The sequence below is a fragment of the Oncorhynchus nerka genome, linkage group LG27, assembly GCF_034236695.1.
Source record: "Oncorhynchus nerka isolate Pitt River linkage group LG27, Oner_Uvic_2.0, whole genome shotgun sequence".
NCBI lineage: Eukaryota > Metazoa > Chordata > Actinopteri > Salmoniformes > Salmonidae > Oncorhynchus > Oncorhynchus nerka.
The window spans coordinates 55,753,471-55,774,928 of NC_088422.1; the positions used below are offsets into that span (position 1 = coordinate 55,753,471).

General features: G+C 44.3%; 1 protein-coding gene and 2 non-coding genes across 4 annotated transcripts in view; all 3 read left to right on the plus strand.

Moving 5' to 3' along the window:
- Positions 1-21,458, plus strand: part of LOC115112027 (cytoskeleton-associated protein 5-like) — a 94,728-nt gene that overhangs the window by 39,635 nt on the left and 33,635 nt on the right. For both annotated transcript variants that reach the window (XM_029638672.2, XM_029638673.2), the window contains exons 25-30: positions 4,081-4,213; positions 4,555-4,643; positions 5,509-5,628; positions 6,970-7,119; positions 15,700-15,903; positions 16,536-16,671. In XM_029638672.2, the coding sequence (XP_029494532.2) occupies positions 4,081-4,213; positions 4,555-4,643; positions 5,509-5,628; positions 6,970-7,119; positions 15,700-15,903; positions 16,536-16,671 (832 nt within the window). The remainder of the gene's footprint in view (positions 1-4,080; positions 4,214-4,554; positions 4,644-5,508; positions 5,629-6,969; positions 7,120-15,699; positions 15,904-16,535; positions 16,672-21,458) is intronic.
- LOC115112594 (small nucleolar RNA SNORD67) lies at positions 7,213-7,317 on the plus strand. Its single transcript, XR_003860968.1, has one exon. It is a non-coding gene; the product is annotated as a small nucleolar RNA SNORD67 (small nucleolar RNA).
- On the plus strand, positions 16,153-16,260 carry LOC115112596 (small nucleolar RNA SNORD67). Its single transcript, XR_003860969.1, has one exon. It is a non-coding gene; the product is annotated as a small nucleolar RNA SNORD67 (small nucleolar RNA).

Consider the following 21,458-nt stretch of genomic DNA (forward strand, 5'->3'; position numbering starts at 1 on the left):
TAATTCTATGCTCGCTTCGAGACAAATAACACTGAAATGTGCATGAGGGCACCAGCTGTTCTGGAAGACTGTGATCACGCTCTCCACAGCTGACTTAAGACCTTCGAACAGGTCAACATTCACAAGGCTGCTGGGCCAGACTGATTACCAGGACGTGTACTGTGCGCATGGGCTGACCAAATGGCAAGTGTCTTCACTGACATTTTCAACCTCTCCCTATCCGGGTCTGTAATGCCAACATAGTTCCTGTGCCCAAGAACACGAAGGTAACCTGCCTAAATGCATTTAAAATATATTATTTTCACCTTTTTAACCAGGTAAGCGAGTTGAGAACAAGTTCTCATTTAAAAATCAAATCAAATGTATTTGTCACATACACATGGTTAGCAGATGTTAATGCGAGTGTAGCGAAATGCTTGTGCTTCTAGTTCCGACAATGCAGTAATAACCAACAAGTAATCCAGCGAACAATTCCAGAACTACTGTCTTATACACAGTGTAAGGGGATAAAGAATATGTACATAAAGATATATGAATGAGTGATGGTACAGAGCAGCATAGGCAAGGTACAGTAGATGGTATCGAGTACAGTATATACATATGAGATGAGTATGTAAACAAAGTGGCATAGTTAAAGTGGCTAGTGATACATGTATTACATAAGGATGCAGTAGATGATATAGAGTACAGTATATACGTATACATATGAGATTAATAATGTAGGGTATGTAAACATTATATTATGTAGCATTGTTTATAGTGGCTAGTGATATATTTTACATAATTTCCCATCAATTCCCATTATTAAAGTGGCTGGAGTTGAGTCAGTGTGTTGGTAGCAGCCACTCAATGTTAGTGGTGGCTGTTTAACAGTCTGATGGCCTTGAGATAGAAGCTGTTTTTCAGTCTCTCGGTCCCAGCTTTGATGCACCTGTACTGACCTCGCCTTCTGGATGATAGCGTGGTGAACAGGCAGTGGCTCGGGTGGTTGATGTCCTTGATGATCTTTATGGCCTTCCTGTAACATCGGGTGGTGTAGGTGTCCTGGAGGGCAGGTAGTTTGCCCCCGGTGATGTGTTGTGCAGACCTCACTACCCTCTGGAGAGCCTTACGGTTGTGGGCGGAGCAGTTTCCGTACCAGGCGGTGATACAGCCCGCCAGGATGCTCTCGATTGTGCATCTGTAGAAGTTTTTGAGTGCTTTTGGTGACAAGCCGAATTTCTTCAGCCTCCTGAGGTTGAAGAGGCGTTGCTGCGCCTTCTTCACGATGCTGTCTGTGTGGGTGGACCAATTCAGTTTGTCTGTGATGTGTACGCCGAGGAACTTAAAACTTACTACCCTCTCCACTACTGTTCCATCGTTGTGGATAGGGGGGTGTTCCCTCTGCTGTTTCCTGAAGTCCACAATCATCTCCTTAGTTTTGTTGACGTTGAGTGAGGTTATTTTCCTGACACCACACTCCGAGGGCCCTCACCTCCTCCCTGTAGGCCGTCTCGTCGTTGTTGGTAATCAAGCCTACCACTGTTGTCGTCCGCAAACTTGATGATTGAGTTGGAGGCGTGCGTGGCCACGCAGTCGTGGGTGAACAGGGAGTACAGGAGAGGGCTCAGAACGCACCCTTGTGGGGCCCCAGTGTTGAGGATCAGCGGGGTGGAGATGTTGTTGCCTACCCTCACCGGCGGCCCGTCAGGAAGTCCAGTACCCAGTTGCACAGGGCGGGGTCGAGACCCAGGGTCTCGAGCTTGATGACGAGCTTGGAGGGTACTATGGTGTTGAATGCCGAGCTGTAGTCGATGAACAGCATTCTCACATAGGTATTCCTCTTGTCCAGATGGGTTAGGGCAGTGTGGTTACAACTGTGACCTGGCCAAGATGAAGAAAAGCAGTTCGACACACATTGTTACACATGGAATAAACAGTCAATAATATGGTAGAAAAAGTATATATACAGCGTGTGCAAATGAGGTAAGATAAGGGAGGTAAGGCAGTAAATGGGCCATGGTGGTGAAGTAATTACAATATACCAATTAAACACTGGTGTGATAGATGTGCAGAAGATGAATGTGCAAGTAGAGATACTGGAGTGCAACGGAGCAAGATACATTAATATAGTATGGGGATGAGGTAGTTGGATGGGCTATGTGCAGTGATCTGTGAGCTGCTCTGACAGCTGGTGCTTAAAGCTAGTAAGGGAGATGGCTTCAGTGATAAAAATAAATATATATATAAATATAAATAAAATGCAGTTCGTTCTAGTCATTGGCAGCAGAAAACTGGAAGGAAAGGCGGAATTGGCTTTGGGGGTGACCAGTGAAATATACCTGCTGGAGCGCGTGCTACTTGTGGGTGCTGCTATGGTGACCAGTGAGCTGAGAAGGCGGTGCTTTACCTAGCAAGTACTTGTAGATGACCTGGAGCCAGTGGGTTTGGATACGAGTATGAAACGAGGGCCAGCCAATGAGAGCGTACAGGTCACAGTAGTGGGTAGTTTTGGGGGCTTTGTTGACAACACTTATCCCAGAAACCCTAGACCCACTCCAATTTGCATACCACCCAAACAAATCCACAGATGATGCAATCTCTATTTCACTCCACTTTCCCAGCTGTACAAAAGGAACACCTGTGTGAGTGTTATTCATTGACTGCAGTTCAGCGTTCTACGTCATAGTGCCCTCAAAGCTCATCACTAAGCTAAGTACCCTGGGACTAAACACCTCCCTCTGCTACTGGATCCTGGACTTCCTGACAGGCCGCCCCCCAGGTGTTAAGGGTAGGTAACCCATCCGCAACGCTCATCCTTATCACGGGCCCCTCAGATGCATGCTCAGTCCCGTTCTGTACTCCCTGTTCACCCGTGACTGCACGGACAGTCACGACTCCAACACCACCATGTTTGCCGATGACACAACAGTGGTAGGCCTGATCAATGAGGAAACCGCTTATTGGGAAGAGGTCAGACCTGGCTGTGTCAACATCAACTGTTCAGAGGAGACTGTGAATCAGGCCTTCATGGTCCAATTGCTCCAAACAAATTTCTACTAAAGGACACCAGTATGAAGAGGAGACTTGCTTGGGCCAAGAAACACGAGCAATGGACATTAGACCGGTGAACAGCTGTCCTTTGGTCTGAGTCCAAATGTGAGATTTTTGGTTCCAACTGCCGTGTCTTTGAGACTTAGTTAAGTGAACGGATGATCTCCGAACGTGTGGTTCCCACTGAAGCATGGCGGTGTGATGGTGTCGGTGCTTTGCTGGTGACATTGTTTGATTTATTTAGAATTCAAGACACACTTAACCAGCATGGCTACCACACCATTCTGTAGCAATACGCCATCCCATCTGGTTTGCGCTTAGTCCCACTATCATTTGTTTTGGACAATGAACCAACACACCTCCAGGTTGCTATTTTACCAAGGCGTGATGAAGTGCTGTATCAGATGACCTGGCCTCTACGATCACCTGACCTCAACACAATTGAGATGGTTTGGGATGAGTTGAGTGAAGGAAAAGCAGCCAACAAGTGCTCAGCATATGTGGGAACTCCTTCAAGACTGTTGGAAAAGCATTCCAGGTGAAGCTGGTTAAGAGAATGCCAAGCTTTCATCAATGCAAAAGGTGGCTACTTTGAAGAATCTCAAAATATATTTAACATTTCTTTTTTTCTTTGGTTACTACATGATTCAATGTGTTCGTAGTTTTGTTGTCTTCACTATTCTATAATGTCAAAAATAGTAAAAAATAAAGAAACCCTTGAATGATACTGTATATTCTGAATCGCATAAATTGATTAAAATCTAAATGAGCGATATGGCCTAAAAATCAGTCTTAAAACAGTGTTTGCCACCACCATCAACAAAACACCAAATTATGGAATTTCTCATGGAGATTGATACTTGTAGAATCTAAGCCAAGGCGCATTGAAGCTGTTCTGGTGGCTTGTGGTGGCACAACACCCTATCAAGACAGTGTTGGCGTTTCCTTTATTTTGGCAGTTACCTGTATCTTTGAATCCACTCCCAATATGCTTGCAAATAACGCTGTCTTGAAGTTAATTGATGATTGAATACATTTCTTGTCTAGCCTGCCTCTAAGGACCAAGTGGTTGCCATGCTGGACAAGGCCAGGGATGTGATGCCTGCTAAATCAGCTGGTCCTGCTAAAGCTGCCCCCACCAAGCCTGTATCCAGCGTCCACCCAGCCAAAGCCATTGCAGGTGGGTTCACATACAGCACTAAAGGAATTATATAATCCAGGGAAGGGCAAAAGGCGGACGGAATGAGGTTGTGGTGAATTACGTGATTGTTACTTTTCTTTATCCTGCCTTAGTGTTTCATTTTTGAAGTACTAATGTGGCCCTCGATCCTTGATGTTGGCCATCCCTGAGCAATAAGTAATTGATTAGCTTTCTTCAATCCAGACCTCAAATACAGCTAACACTAAAAGCAAAACAACTCAACTTGTACTGACCCATAGGCATCTCTAACAAAATTGCAATTTTTTTGTGCGATCAGCCTCTTCTTTAAATCCATGTTTCTCTCCCTCGCGTCCCCTTAGCTTTGAGCAAAACCCAGGCTCCCATTGAAGAATATGCAGTTGCCGACCCAAAGAAAGCCAAGCCAGGGGCACTACCGGCCAAAGGAAAGGTGAGTGAGTCAAAGCTGTTCTCGTGTTCAACATTTTACGAGCGTCACCAATATCCATATTTGTGTTACATGTACTGTACCTCATGTCTTGAGTTTGATCATGGTGCTAGAACATGCCAAAGTTGCACTTTAATTCTCCCTTGGATGATGGCCACCTAGGCTTGTTTTATATTGATCATAGAAGTATTAATAAACTATTTATTTTTGAAGAATCAGTCACTTAAGACTGTGGTCATCCAGAATGGAGGGTTTTCTTTACAATGTTTATTAGGGCACGGTGTAGCAAATCTAGCATTGGTTGTACTACAAGTTCAGGTACTCTCCGTTTTATCAGTTATGTTCCATTTCATGCCAAATGAACACGACCCTGGTGTTTTGTGTGGCTAGTGGAGGTCTCAGGAGTTGAACTCCACCCTAAACAGCAGCAGGAGCTCCAACGGGAGCATTAACACCAGTCTGGACAAGGAACCTAGTGCCAGTCAAGCTAAAGGCTCAGCCTGGGGGAGTACCTGTAAACAGCAGGTACCTCAGGCCTCTGCCTGAAAGGAAATGCACTAGAAAGGGTGCTCGTACTATCTGCTACTGTTGATGACATGCATGTTTCTTTTCGAACGGGGACATGGTTTTCTTTTTATGGCGCACACACACTGCCATTAACGGAATCGTTCACATAAATCTCCACCACGATCATCCCTCTTTCTCTAGGCACACAGTGTAAGAGGTAGACTCAACTGTGCTTATTTGGTGCGTTCTTGCCTATTAGTCAACTGTTCTCACGCCCCCAATTCCTTTAAGGGTCAGTTTCTAGGCCCCCATCGCTCTGCTTTGATGCTCCTTTGAACCTATATCCCCCACCTCTCTCCAGGCTGCTGCTGGGAAGAAGCCCTTGGTTAAGGGTAAAGAAGAGGAGGACAAGTCTGGTCCCATCTTCACCATGGTGCCCAACGGCAAGGATCTACGTGTCAAAGACGAGAAGAGCTTGAAGGTGTGTATGTCATAGGGCTGTCCCCGACCTCAAAAAAGATCTTGGTCGACCGAGAGTTGCCTGTTCTTTCAACCAATCGATTTGGTCAATTTTTTAAAACATTTTTCAGAGACACACCCTGTGTTTTTAATAATAAACTATATGTACTGAGCTTGTTTGAAATAATTAAGACACAAATGACTCGAGCCAAAGCGAGAAAATAATTTGCTCTGTCATTCACAGCCTGGTTAGCCAGGGCACCAAAACAGCAGAAGTTGATCACCACTATGCTGTTTACTTTCTGCATCTGTCATATCGCTGAGTGCCTTTAAATGAAAGTGAATGTTGTGCATTAATGATAATACACTGTACAAAAATATAAACGCAACATGTAAAGTCTTGGTTTCATGAGCTTATTTCTCGCATTCCATTGCCAAGATAATCCATCGACCTGACGGGTGTGGCATTTCAAGAAGCTGATTAAACACGATAATTTTACAGGTGCACCTTGTGCTTGTGCAATAAAAAGCCACTCTAAAATGTGCAGTTGTCACACAACATAATGTCACATATTTTAAGGGAATGTGCAATTGGCATGCTGACTGCAGGGATATCCAGTGGATTGAATGTTCATTTCTCTACATTACGCCGCCGCCTCCGTTTTAGACAACCGCAGGCCACTTGTATGGCGTTGTGTGGGCGAGCGGTTTGCTGATGTCACCATTGTGAACTGAGTGCCCTGTGGTAGGGTTTTGTTATGGGCAGGCATAAACTGTGATCAACTAACATCTAGGGCAATTTGAATGCGGAGATACCGTGACACGATCCAGAGCTACAGTGTGATGCCCTTTTTTTAAATCTTTTTTTTTCTTTTTCTTTTTTCGTGTCTAACCAGATGCATATCTATATTCCCAGTTGTGAAATCCATAGATTAGAGCCTAATGAATTAATTTGAATTGACGGATTTCCTTATGATCTTAACACTGTAGAATCTTAATGTTTGTTTATTTTTGTTCAGTATAGTAAACCATACAATTCTGAAAACACATTTATAAATCATATACTTATTAGATTTGCACCTTTGTTCTTACATAATATAACCATATACAATTTCATTAGCACATGTCTTGGTGTGCCATCCCTGCATCTTCTGCAAAGGATTATTCAGTTGGCTGAGACAGGCGCAACTCAGAATGGTGTCGTGTGCCTAAAATAAATATTTCCAATGCCTGTCAATTAAATTGGGTCAGTCCTAGTGTGTGCGCATCTATGGGCAAAAGTGCTTGGTGGTGAATATTCAGAAGTGTAGTTCACATTTTTGAGTAAACTATTTGAGTGAAATTTACCCCCTGTGTGTTGTAGACGCTAAAGTGGAACTTTGGGTCTCCTCGCGATGAGTATGTGGAGCAGCTCAAAGTTCAGATGGCTCCCTGTGTGGCCAAGTGGCTTCAGGAGGAACTCTTCCACCATGACTTCCAGCACCACATCAAGGCCATCAACTCCATGATAGAGGTGAGACCATATGCATACATAGACTTCTAGTACCAACTCTGAGCTTTCACCGCCATAACAGGTGAGCTACATACTGACCCAGATATAGTAGAATTTGTGAGTGATGAGTTCCACCCTTAGTCAGGTGGCTGGTAGCAGGGGCACAGGTGTCCCGTACTTCTGGGGACACCAATGTGCACATGGGCTGTCTGGCTCACCCCAACATACAAACACCACCACCAAAACACACAGACTTACTCCAGCATCATGATAAATCAATCAATGAGTGCAACTACATGCATTGTATGCTTGTAATATACCAGGGCACACTATGCATACAAAAGTATCTGGACACCCCTTCAAATGAGTGGATTTGGCTATTTCAGCCACACTCTTTGCTGACAGGTGTATAAAATCAAGCACACAGCCATACAATCTCCAAACGTTGGCAGTAGAATGGCCAATACTGAAGAGCTCAGTGAATAAGTCAGTTTGTCAAATTTCTTCCGCAAAGTGGTAGGCCACACAACGGCACCGCAGAGTGCCTAAGTGCATAAAATTGCCTGTCCAAACTACCTCTGGAAGCAACGTCAGCACCAGAACTGTTCCTCGGGAGCTCCATGAAATGGGCTTCCATGGCCAAGCAGCCGCACACAAGCCTAAGATCACCATGCGCAATGTCAAGTGTCGGCTGGAGTGGTGTATAGTTCGCCACTATTGTACTCTGGAGCAGTGGAAACACATTCTCTAGAGTGATGAATCACAATTCACCATCTGGCAGTCTGGACGAATCTGGTTTTGGCGGATGCCAGGAGAACGCTACCTGCCCGAATGAATAGTGGCAACTGTAAAGTTTGGTGGCGGAATAATGGTCTGTTTTTTTTTTTGTGTGGTTCGATCACCTTTGGGATGCGAACCACCTTTGGATGTGTCTGGCCTCACTAATGCTCTTGTGGCTGAATGTCCCCGCAGCAATGTTTCAACATATAGTGGAAGACCTTCCCAGAAGAGTGGAGGCTGTTATAGCAGCAAAGCGGGGACCAACTCCATGTTAATGCCTATGATTTTGGAATGGCATGTTCGACCAGCAGATGTCCACATACTTTTGGTCATGTGTATTTCAAATCAAACCAAATCAAATTTTATTTTTCACATACACATGGTTAGCAGATGTTAATGCGAGTGTAGCGAAATGCTTGTGCTTCTAGTTCCGACAATGCAGTAATAACCAACAAGTAATCTAGCTAACAATTCCAAAACTACTACCTTACAAGTGTAAGGGGATAAAGAATATGTACATAAAGATATATGAATGAAAACTCATATGTATACATATGAGATGAATAATGTAGACAACATAATAATAATAATGTAAACAACATTAGGTAGCATTGTTTATGAAAACTCTAATCTGGTGGTCCCAGCGCGCACGACCCACGTGGAGTTCCAGGTCTCCGGTAGCCTCTGGAACTGCCGATCTGCGGCCAACAAGGCAGAGTTCATCTCAGCCTATGCCTCCCTCCAGTCCCTCGACTTCTTGGCACTGACGGAAACATGGATCACCACAGATAACACTGCTACTCCTACTGCTCTCTCTTCGTCCGCCCACGTGTTCTCGCACACCCCGAGAGCTTCTGGTCAGCGGGGTGGTGGCACCGGGATCCTCATCTCTCCCAAGTGGTCATTCTCTCTTTCTCCCCTTACCCATCTGTCTATCGCCTCCTTTGAATTCCATGCTGTCACAGTTACCAGCCCTTTCAAGCTTAACATCCTTATCATTTATCGCCTCCAGGTTCCTCGGAGAGTTCATCAATGAGCTTGATGCCTTGATAAGCTCCTTTCCTGAGGACGGCTCACCTCTCACAGTTCTGGGCGACTTTAACCTCCCACGTCTTACCTTTGACTCATTCCTCTCTGCCTCCTTCTTTCCACTCCTCTCCTCTTTTGACCTCACCCTCTCACCTTCCCCTCTACTCACAAGGCAGGCAATACGCTCGACCTCATCTTTACTAGATGCTGTTCTTCCACTAACCTCACTGCAACTCCCCTCCAAGTCTCCGACCACTACCTTGTATCCTTTTCCTCTTGCTCTCATCCAACACTTCCCACACTGCCCCTACTCGGATGGTATCCCGCCGTCCCAATCTTCGCTCTCTCTCCCCCGCTACTCTCTCCTCTTCCATCCTATCATCTCTTCCCTCTGCTCAAACCTTCTCCAACCTATCTCCTGATTCTGCCTCTTCAACCCTCCTCTCCTCCCTTTCTGCATCCCTTGATTCTCTATGTCCCCTATCCTCCAGGCCGCTCGGTCCTCCCCTCCTGCTCCGTGGCTCGACGACTCATTGCGAGCTCACAGAACAGGGTATCCGGGCAGCCGAGCGGAAATGGAGGAAAACTTCGCCTCCCTGCGGACCTGGCATCCTTTCACTCCCTCCTCTCTACATTTTCCTCTTCTGTCTCTGCTGCTAAAGCCACTTTCTACCACTCTAAATTCCAAGCATCTGCCTCTAACCCTAGGAAGCTCTTTGCCACCTTCTCCTCCCTCCTGAATCCTCCTCCCCCCCCCCCCCTCCCTCTCTGCAGATGACTTCGTCAACCATTTTGAAAAGAAGGTCGACGCACATCCGATCCTCGTTTGCTAAGTCAAACGACACCGCTGGTTCTGCTCACACTGCCCTACCCTGTGCTCTGACCTCTTTCTCCCTCTCTCTCCAGATGAAATCTCAAATGCGTCTTGTGACAGCCGGCCGCCCAACAACCTGCCCGCTTGACCCTATTCCCTCCTCTCTTTGCTCCAGACCATTTCCGGAGACCTTCTCCCTTACCTCACCTCGCTCATCAACTCATCCCTGACCGCTGGCTACGTCCCTTCTGTCTTCAAGAGAGCGAGAGTTGCACCCCTTCTGAAAAAACCTACACTCGATCCCTCCGATGTCAACAACTACAGACCAGTATTCCTTCTTTCTTTTCTCTCCAAAACTCTCGAACGTGCCGTCCTTGGCCAGCTCTCCCGCTATCTCTCTCAGAATGACCTTCTTGATCCAAATCAGTCAGGTTTCAAGACTAGTCATTCAACTGAGACTGCTCTTCTCTGTATCACGGAGGCCCTCCACACTGCTAAAGCTAACTCTCTCTCCTCTGCTCTCATCCTTCTAGACCTATCGGCTGCCTTCGATACTGTGAACCATCAGATCCTCCTCTCCACCCTCTCCGAGTTGGGCATCTCCGGCGCGCCCACGCTTTGGATTGCGTCCTACCTGACAGGTCGCTCCTACCAGGTGGCGTGGCGAGAATCTGTCTCCTCACCACGCGCTCTCACCACTGGCATCCCCCAGGGCTCTGTTCTAGGCCCTCTCCTATTCTCGCTATACACCAAGTCACTTGGCTCTGTCATAACCTCACATGGTCTCTCCTATCATTGCTATGCAGACGACACACAATTAATCTTCTCCTTTTCCCCTTCTGATGACCAAGTGGCGAATCGCATCTCTGCATGTCTGGCAGACATATCAGTGTGGATGACGGATCACCACCTCAAGCTGAACCTTGGCAAGACGGAGCTGCTCTTCCTCCCGGGGAAGGACTGCCCATTCCATGATCTCGCCATCACGGTTGACAACTCCATTGTGTCCTCCTCCCAGAGCGCTAAGAACCTTGGCGTGATCCTGGACAACACCCTGTCGTTTGGTCAACTAACATCAAGGCGGTGGCCCGTTCTTGTAGGTTCATGCTCTACAACATCCGCAGAGTACGACCCTGCCTCACACAGGAAGCAGCGCAGGTCCTAATCCAGGCACTTGTCATCTCCCGTCTGGATTACTGCAACTCGCTGTTGGCTGGGCTCCCTGCCTGTGCCATTAAACCCCTACAACTCATCCAGAATGCCGCAGCCCGTCTGGTGTTCAACCTTCCCAAGTTCTCTCACGTCACCCCGCTCCTCCGCTCTCTCCACTGGCTTCCAGTTGAAGCTCGCATCCGCTACAAGACCATGGTGCTTGCCTACGGAGCTGTGAGGGGAACGGCACCTCAGTACCTCCAGGCTCTGATCAGGCCCTACACCCAAACAAGGGCACTGCGTTCATCCACCTCTGGCCTGCTCGCCTCCCTACCACTGAGGAAGTACAGTTCCCGCGCAGCCCAGTCAAAACTGTTCGCTGCTCTGACCCCCCAATGGTGGAACAAACTCCCTCACGACGCCAGGACAGCGGAGTCAATCACCACCTTCCGGAGACACCTGAAACCCCACCTCTTTCAGGAATACCTAGGATAGGATAAAGTAATCCTTCTCACCCCCCTTAAAAGATTTAGATGCACTATTGTAAAGTGGCTGTTCCACTGGATGTCTTAAGGTGAACGCACCAATTTGTAAGTCGCTCTGGATAAGAGCGTCTGCTAAATGACTTAAATGTAAATGAATGAGTGATGGTACAGAGCGGCATAGGCAAGATGGTATTGAGTACAGTATATACATATGAGATGAGTATGTAAACAAAGTGGCATAGTTAAAGTGGCTAGTGATACATGTATTACATAAAGATGCAGTAGATATAGAGTACAGTATATATGTATACATATGAGATGAATAATGTAGGGTATGTAAACAACATTAGGTAGCATTGTTTAAAGTGGCTAGTGATATATTTGACATAATTTCCCATTATAAAAGTGGCTGGAGTGTCTCGTCGTTGTTGGTAATCAAGCCTACCACTTGTGTCGTCCGCAAACCTGATGATTGAGTTGAAGGCGTGTGTGGCCACACAGTCGTGGGTGAACAGGGAGTACAGGAGAGTGCTCAGAACGCACCCTTGTGGGGCCCCAGTGTTGAGGATCAGCGGGGTGGAGATGTTGTTGCCTACCCTCACCACCTGAGGGTGGAAATGCCAGCGATATATTTAGCAATATAGTGTTTAAAAACAAATGTAGTGTAATGCCACTGCTTTTAACTAAAACATCGAAGGTGTCAAATGTATATGCCGGTCCAGCTTTGCATTTGTTTTGCTAGCTAAGGGGCTAGATGTCAAGATCATGCTTCTTGGTTACAGCTGAGTATCATCTGCATTTTAATGGATGAGAGCTTCCTAATGCCTGAGCTATGTTGATGTCAATTGAGAAGTGTGGTGCCTAGGATCAAGTCTTGGGGTACTTTTTGGGGGGATCAAGTTTAAGTTTAGAAGGTGTGGGAGATGAGGAAATGTTGGACGGGCAAGGAGGCATGGCTGAGTCAAATGGGAATCCTGACTTGAGGAAGGGGTGATTAACCTCATAGTCCGCCCAAACCCGTATGCGGTAGCGTAACTACAGCCTCAAGCTCATTACCATAACGCAACGTTAGCGATTTCTAAAAATCGCAAATGAAATGAAATAAATATGCCTGTTCTCAAGCTTATCCTTTTCTTAACAATCCTGTCGTCTCAGATTTTCAAAATATGCTTTAGAACCAGAGAAAATCACTAATTTGTGTAAGAGTGGTGATAGCTAGCTTAGCGTTAGCATTTAGCACGCAACATATTCACAAAAACCAGCCAAGGAATCAAATAAAATAATTTACCTTTGAAGAACTTCAGATGTTTCAATGAGGAGACTCTCAGTTACATAGCAGATGTCCAGTTTTTCCTGAAAGATTCTTGTGTAGGACACATCGTTCCCTTTTGTTACTATGCATTTGGCTACCGAAACTAACCGAAAATTCAGTCACCTACATGTCGAACTTTTTTCCGAATTAACTCCATAATATCGACTGAAACATGGAAAACGTTGTTTGAATCAATCCTGAAGGTGGTTTGTCATATTTCTCTCCATTGAAAGCACCGTCCTTGTAGCCTGGTTTGTTCTGAGATTTGAATGGAAAAATACCAGGACCTGACTTTTGCGCACCAATTGCCACGCAGACACCAAGCGGGACACTTGGCAATTGTAGTCTCTTATGGTCAATCTTCCAATGATATGCCTACAAATACGTCACAATGCTGCAGAGACCTTGGGGAAACAAGAGAAAGAGTCCGTTCATTCCTGTCGCATTCACAGCCATATAAGGCGATCATGGAAAACGTAGCCTCAGAAATCCTGTGCATTTCCTGGTCGGTCATACATCTTGGTTTTGCCCGAAGCATTTGTTCTAAGGGACTCACAGTGAAAATCTTTGCATTTCTGGAAACGTAAGACTGTCTTCTTTCCAAAACTATCAATTCCAAGCATATTCGAGCATCTTTTCGTGACAAAATATTGCGCTTAAAACGGGCACGTCTTTTTATCCAAAAATGAAATACTGCCCCTAGAGTCTTAAGAGGTTAAAGAGCTCAGCCATGTGCTTCTTGTCAGTAACAACTACATCAACATTAAGGGACATGGGCAGCTGTGAGAGGATAGTTTATTCTCCATGTCCTTAAAATAACTCACTTTGGCCTTCCGGGTAGCCTGAGTGCACTTATTTCTCATTTGCCTGAACGAGAGCCAGTCAGTTTGAGTATGCGTGTGCCGAGCCTTTCGCCAAATGCAATTCTTGAGGTGGAGTTACTCTGCAAGATCATGGTCGAACCAGGGGCTGAACCAGTTTTTAATTCAAATTTTCTTTATTGGGGCATGTTAAAAATATCACTGAAGACTTCAAAGAAAGGTCCAAGATTTTTCGACAGAGGGGTTCAAGCTGATTCTATACCAATTTAGAGGCCAGGTGATGAAGGAAGGCTTGGTCATTACATTTCTTTTAGCAAGCTTTTGACCAATCAGGACAGGTCATTTCACTGAGCAGCCATTAAGAACACAGGCTGTAAACAGCGATCACGCAGCTCATTATAGAAAACATGACTGATACGCATCAGGGTTATTTGTAAGGATAACATCATGGAGAGTAACCTTTTCTGGGTGTTTGGAGTCGTACCTTGTGGGATTGGTAATAATCTGAGAGATTTAGGACTTGGTCAGGTGGTTTAAGCATGTCCCAGTTTTGGTCACCAAGCAGGACAAATTCTGACTTAGTGTAAGGGGTCAGGAGAGAGTTTAGGGCAATGACCAACACATCTGGATTGGAGCTGTGAACCCACATGAAGTGGGATGTTCGCTAAAAAAGACTGGTACCCAGACTAGACATTGAATCCCCTCCTGGATCAAGATCCCTGTTGCCGACATTATGTTAAAAAATATATATATATATATATATATATTTATATTTATATATTTATATTTATTTGTCTTCTAAATAGCGCCCCTTGTGTCCACTTGCGGTAATACCATATTCCCAGGTATTTTACAGAAATGTTATGAAAATCTGGATACTGCCCAACCCTAATGCACAGTAGAAATGTGCTATTACATTTATGGTAGTAGGTAGCTTATGCAACAGTCATGTTGACACCTTACTCTGCTTGTCTTAATCAGAGTAAAGTCGATCTAAATTAGAATATGCAGATTAAAACACCTGGTTTTCTGAGCACTCTTTCGTAATATTAGGACATATACCTTAAACGGCATTCCAGCTGTGTATTTGATCTGCACGTATGCTAGCACCAGCCAAGTGAGCCTCCCTCTTTAGCACAAGTGCAGTTAGTTCGGAACAACTGAATGTATGCGTCTTAGAAGTAGTTTTCACAATCTTTATGTCCAAACTCCGAATCAGACATTGGGGTAGAACGTTTATTTTGATTTGGTTATTTTCTGCATTCATCAGTGTGCCATCAGGTAGCCTGATTTCAGTGTGTCCATGTAAGTACGATGATTAGGGTAATTCTTCTTCTTGCAAAGCATGTAAACTTTTTAATCAAATTATTCTTAATTTAACTATCCACAATCACATTTTGTGCTTGTAACCATACTCGATGTGTATGAGGTGAGATGGACACCTCTGGCAATAAAAGCAGAATCCCATAGCTAGCCCGTTTCAAATTTTTTTTAACCCAATTTCGTCATCCAATTGGTAGCTAGTCTTGTCTTATCGCTGCGACCCCCGTACGAATTCGGGAGAGGTGATGGTCAAGAGCCGTGCGTCCTACGAAACCCAACCAAGCCACACTGTTTCTGGACACAATGCCCGTAAACCAGCCGTACTAATGTGTCGTAGGAAACACCGTACACCTGGCAACTGTGTCAGCGTGCACTGCGCCCGGCCTGCTACAGGAATCGCTAGTGCGCAATGGGACAAGGACATCCCTGCCGGCCAAATCCTCCCCATAACCCGGACGACGCTGGGCCAATTGTGCACCGCCCCATGGGTCCCCCGGTTGCGGCTGCTGCGACAGAGCCTGGACTCGAACCCAGAATCTCTAATGGCAGGGCCTTAGACTACTGTGCCACTCGGGAGGCATAGCTAACCCTTCTAATACTAAAATCTGCCATTTAGCAGGACATTTTTATCCAAAGTGACTTACAGTAGTGAGAGCATACCTTTCATACTGGTCCCCTGTGGAATCTAACTCACCACCCTTGTACAAGTGCCATGCTTTACCAACTGAGCCGCACATGATTTCCATAGTACTTGATGAATAGTAGGAAATAACCAGTATAAACTTCATGGTGACCCTACCTTCATTTTTGAAGCCATCCTACATGTATGAATGAATAAAGTTAACCCTCTACCTTTTCTCTCTCCTCTCACCATCCCTTGGGCAGTGTCTGGAGGAAGAACACGAGGCAACGGTGGCCTGCCTAGACCTGGTCCTGAAGTGGTACACGCTGCGCTTCTTTGACACAAACACCAGTGTGCTGATGAAGGCCATGGAGTACCTGAAGCTCCTTTTCCTCAGCCTCAGCAAGCACAACTACCACCTCAGTGAACAGGAGGCCAACTCCTTCATCCCCTACCTCGTCCTCAAGGTCCGTCACTGGGTTATCAAGGCTACATCCCAAATTACACCCAATACCTATATAGTTCACTACTTTTACCAGAGCCCTATGGGCCCTGGTCAAAAGTAATGCGCTACAAGGCGAATAGGGTGGAGTTTGAGACTCAACCTGTGTTTCACTGATAACTTTTTCACGCTGAGCGGTACTGTGCTGGCCTGTGTATAGATCTGTTATATACTATAAGGGGTTGTTTATTCGCTACCAACATATGTAATTAGCTGTGGTGGGGTAAATTGCACTCTATCGTGGCGCTGGTTACAGTGGCACAGGCGTCTCGTCCCGCACTTCGCTGGGTACACCATGTGCACAGGGGCCATCTGACTCACCCTCGCCACCACCACAAAAAATATTTCAAGTTAATCAACTCTAATCTGACAAGTATTCCTACAATTGGGCGGCACACAATTGGCCCAGTGTCGTCCGGGTTTGGCCGGTGTAGACTGTCATTGTAAATAAGAATTTGTTCTTAACTGACTTGCCTAGTTAAATAGGAGAGGGGGAAACAGTCACAGATTGCAGTTGAACTGCCCTGACTGGTCTTCATCTCTAACCCTCTTGAGTGTTTACTTATTTGTTTGCTCTGTTGCCCCCCTCTCCTTCAGGTGGGGGAGTCTAAAGATGTGGTTAGGAAGGACGTGCGAGCCATCATGGGCATGCTGTGTAAGGTCTACCCTGCCAGCAGGATGTTCCCTTTTCTCATGGAGGGAACCAAATCCAAGAACTCCAAACAGAGAGCCGGTGAGAAGACATAATACTCTGGGCATCGAATGAGAGCATCATTACCCCTTGTATTAGAATGTTTCTCTAGCTTTATCTGTATTTTGGTCTTGTAAGTCTTTCTAAAATGTATTAAGACACACTGGGTTAATCTGGCTTAAACCACTGGTTTAAACCTTACGGAACTTCTTTGAGCATGCACTGTTTTATTTCCGGTTACCAGTTGTGATTGAATATCTTTAGTACCTTGCTCATCATTCCGCATGCTTTCATGACCTAATTGATTGCGTCGATAACAACTGGCCTGGTGGCTCACTGTGGGGAGGGTGGCTAATGGCTGCAGAATATTTTTGCAGCTTGAATCTCAAATGAGTTTTTTTTTAAACTTTCTGATCTATACTGAACAAAAATAAATGCAATATGCAACAATTTCAAATATTTTAGTGAGTTACAATTCATATTGCAGGCGAAAACCTGAGGAAAATCCAATCAGGAAATGCCTCTTATTTTGAAACCTCTCTGTTCCAATGCATGCCTATCCATTTAAAGGAATATCAACCAGATTCCTTTTTTATGGCTTCCCTAAGGTGTCAACAGTCTTTAGACATAGTTTCAGGCTTTTATTTTGAATAATGAGCGTGAAAGATCACATTGCGTAAGTGGGGGGGCTCAGAGTGAGTTTTGCGCTACAGAGTAAAGCGGCCATTGTTTCTCCCGGTGTTACTGAAAAACCTACACACCCAGTTGATGAAATATATATTTGATAATATATCATATAAAAACAACCTGAGGATTGATTATAAAAAACGTTTGACATGTTTCTGTGGACATTATGGATATTATTTGGAATTCCCATCTGCGTTGTCGTGACCGCTCTTTCCTGTGGATTTCTGAACATAACGTGACAAACAAAAGGAGGTATTTTGGGTATAAAAATAATCTTTATGGAACAAATGGAACATTTGTCGTGTAACTGGGAGTCTCGTGAGTGAAAACACAATTTGATTGCTTTTCTGATTTTCGTGACCTAGCTACTTAATGCTTAGTGTACATAATGTTATGCCATGCTATCCATACATTTATACAAACGCTTGGATTGCTTTCGCTGTAAAGCATCATTTCAAAATCTGAGACGACAGGTGGATTAATTATGGACGTGGTACCGAGGTGGGAACCACAATCAGCGGAAATGTTCAAGAGCGCCACCTATAGAGGTTGATAAACCTCAAACTTTCATTAAAATTGACATACAATATACTGAATTAAAGCTACACTCGTTGTGAATCTATCCACCAAGTCAGATTTGTAAAATGCTTTTCGGCGAAAGCATGAGAAGCTATTATCTGATACCATGCACCCTCAAAATACTGCAACGTCACCTAACACGACAGATTTTGCGTTAGCTGTCGCAAACCAAAACGCTGAAATAAAATATAAAACATTCATTACCTTTGACGAGCTTCTTTCTTGGCACTCCTAGATGTCCCATAAACATCATTTAGGGTCTTTTTTCGATTAAATCGGTCCATATATAGCCTAGATATCGATCTAAGAATACTGTGTGATAAACGGAAAAAATAGCGTTTCATAACGTAACGTCATTTTTTTTAATTCAAAAAGTCGACGATAAACTTTCACAAAACACTTCGAAATACTTTTGTAATGCAACTTTAGGTATTAGTACACGTTAATAAGCGATAAAATTAATCAGGAGGCGATGTAAAATCTTTAGCTGTCCATGTAGAAAAACATGTCTGAAAAGAGGTCAACCAAACATCCGGTCGGAGACAGCAGGGAAGGAGTTCCCTTGTTTGGGTTAGACCAAGAATCAATTGCGAATCAAATTACATGACTCTAGACACCCTGTGGAAGCTGTAGGCAATGTAAACTCGGCTCTATTTAATTCGGTTCACTTTGAACAATTGCTTGAAGTCGCGGAAGGATATATTTTTCCATTTTCAGTGAACAGATTTCCCTGCACTTTTCGATGAAACGCCCGTTCTGTTATAGCCACAGCCGTGATTTAAACAGTTTTAGAAACGTCTGAGTGTTTTCTATCCACACATACTAATCATATGCATATACTATATTCCTGGCATGAATAGCAGGGCGCTGCAATGTTGCGCGATTTTTAACAAAAAGCTGCGAAAATTCGCAACATCCTTAACAGGTTTTAACAAAAGGCTAAGCTGTGTTTTGCAATATTGCGCTTGTGATTTCATGAATATTAATATTTTTTTGAAATATTATTTGACTGGCGCTATGCTATTCAGCGGTTGCTGACAAATGTTCCCTTTAACGGGATGGGTAGCGTCAAGAAGTTAACCCACTTCCTAGGCCATCATTGAAAATAAGAATTTGTTCTTAACTGACTTGCTTAGTTAAAGGTCAAATAAAAAAATATAAGGAAATCAGTCTATTGAAATAATAAAATCATTAGGACCTAATCTATTGATTTCTCATGACTGGAAATAATTATGCATCTGGTCACAGTATTAAAAAAAAAAAGGGCTTACAATTAGAGGTCGACCGATTATGATTTTTCAATACCGATTAATCGGCCAATTTTTTAATATTTAAAAAATATATATATTTATTTTTACAATGACAATTACAACAATACTGAATTAACACTTATTTTAACTTAATATAATACATCAATAAAATCAATTTATCCTCAAGTAGATAATGAAACGTGTTCAATTTGGTTTCAATAATACAAAAACAAAGTGTTGGAGAAGAATGTAAAAGTGCGATATGTGCCATGTAAGAAAGCTAACGTTTCAGTTCCTTGTTCAGAACATGAGAACATATGAAAGCTGGTGCTTCCTTTGAACATGAGTTCAATATTCCCAGGTAAGAAGTTTTAGGTTGTATTTATTATAGGAATTATATTTCTCTCTCTACCATTTGTATTTCATTAACCTTTAACTATTGGATGTTCTTATAGACACTTTAGTATTGCCAGTGTAACAGTATAGCTTCCGTCCCTCTCCTCGCTCCTCCCTGGGCTCGAACCAGCAACACAATGACAACAGCCACCACATTGAAACAGCGTTACCCATGCAGAGCAAGGGAAACAACCACGGCAAGGCTGAGAGCGTTGTTTGAAACGCTATTAGCGCGCGCTAACTAGCCAGCCATTTCACTTCGGTCACACCAGCCTCATCTCCGGAGTTGATAGGTTTGAAGTCATAAACAGCGCAATGCTTGACGCACAACGAAGAGCTGCTGGCAAAACGCCCGAAAGTGCTGTTTGAATGAATGTTTACGCGCCTGCTTCTGCCTATCACCGCTCAGTCAGATGCTTGTATGCTCAGTCTGATTATATGCAACACAGGACACGCTAGATAATATCTAGTAATAACTACACATGGTTGATGATAACTAGTTATTATGATTGTTTTTTATAAGTTTAATGCTAGCTAGTAACTTACCTTGGCTTACTGCATTTGCGTAACAGGCAGTCCTTGTGGAGTGCAACGAGAGAAAGGCAGGTCGTTATTGCGTTGGACTAGTTAACTGTAAGGTTGCAAGAATGGATCCCCCGAGCTGACAAGGTGAAAATATGTCTTTCTGCCCCTGAACGAGGCAGTTAACCCACAGTTCCTAGGCCATCATAGAAAATATGAATGTGTTCTTAACTGACTTGCCTAGTTAAATATTATATATTACTAAAAATAGTATATTACTCGCTAATGTTCAGTCTCTGCACAATAAAGTAGATGAGCTCAGGGCGAGGATCTCCTTCCAGAGAGACATCAGGGATTGTAACATACTCTTTCACTGAAACATGGCTCTCTCAGGATATACTGTCCACATCCATACAGCCAGCTGAGTTCTCAGTACATTGCGCAGAAAGGTAAAATAAACTCTCCAGGAAGAAGAAAGGCAGTGGTGTATGTTTAATGATTAACTAATCATGGTGTGATTGTGATAACATACAGCAACTCAAGTCCTTTTGTTCACCCGACCTAGAATACCTCACAATGAAATGTAATACCTCCCAAGAGAATTATCTTCGGTTATAGTCAGCCGTGTGTATTCCCTCAAGCCGATACCACGACGGCCCTCAAGGAACTACACTGTACTTTGTGCAAACTGGAAACCACATAACCCGAGGCTGCATTTATTGTAGCTGGGGATTTTAAACTAAGCAAATTTGCAGAAAGCGCTATCGCTTTCTACCAACATTTTGACTGTAGTACTTGCTCCGAGTTGAACTACAAGGCCCTCCTCTGCTCTTCCTTTGGCAAGTCAGATCATGACTCTATTTTGCTGCTGTCATTCTAAAGGCAGAAACTCAAAAAGGAAGTACTCGTGCTAAGGTTTATTAAATGCTGGCTTGACCAATTGGAATCCGTGCTTCCTTTGATCACTTGGACTGGGTTATCTTCCGAGTGTCCTCTGAGAATAACATTGACGTTTACACGGACATGGTGATTGAGTATATCAGGAAGTGTTGGTGGTGATGTTCCCACTGTGGCTAACACCTACCCAACCAGAAAATGTGGATAGATGGCAGGATTTGCGCAAAATTGACAGCGTGAACCACCGCTTTTTTCCATGGCAAGGTGACTGGGAATATGGTTCAATAGTGTGTTTTTCCCTCAAGGCAATCACAGGCAGAATGTCAGTACAGAGACAGTGGAGTCGCAATTCAGCGGCTCAGACACGAGACGGACTACAAAGGGAAAACAAGCCACGTCGCGGACACCGTTTTGCTCCCGGACAAGCTGAACACCTTCCTCCGTTTTAAGGATATCACTGCCACCAACGTGGCCCGTTTTCTGTGGTTCTTTGTGGCT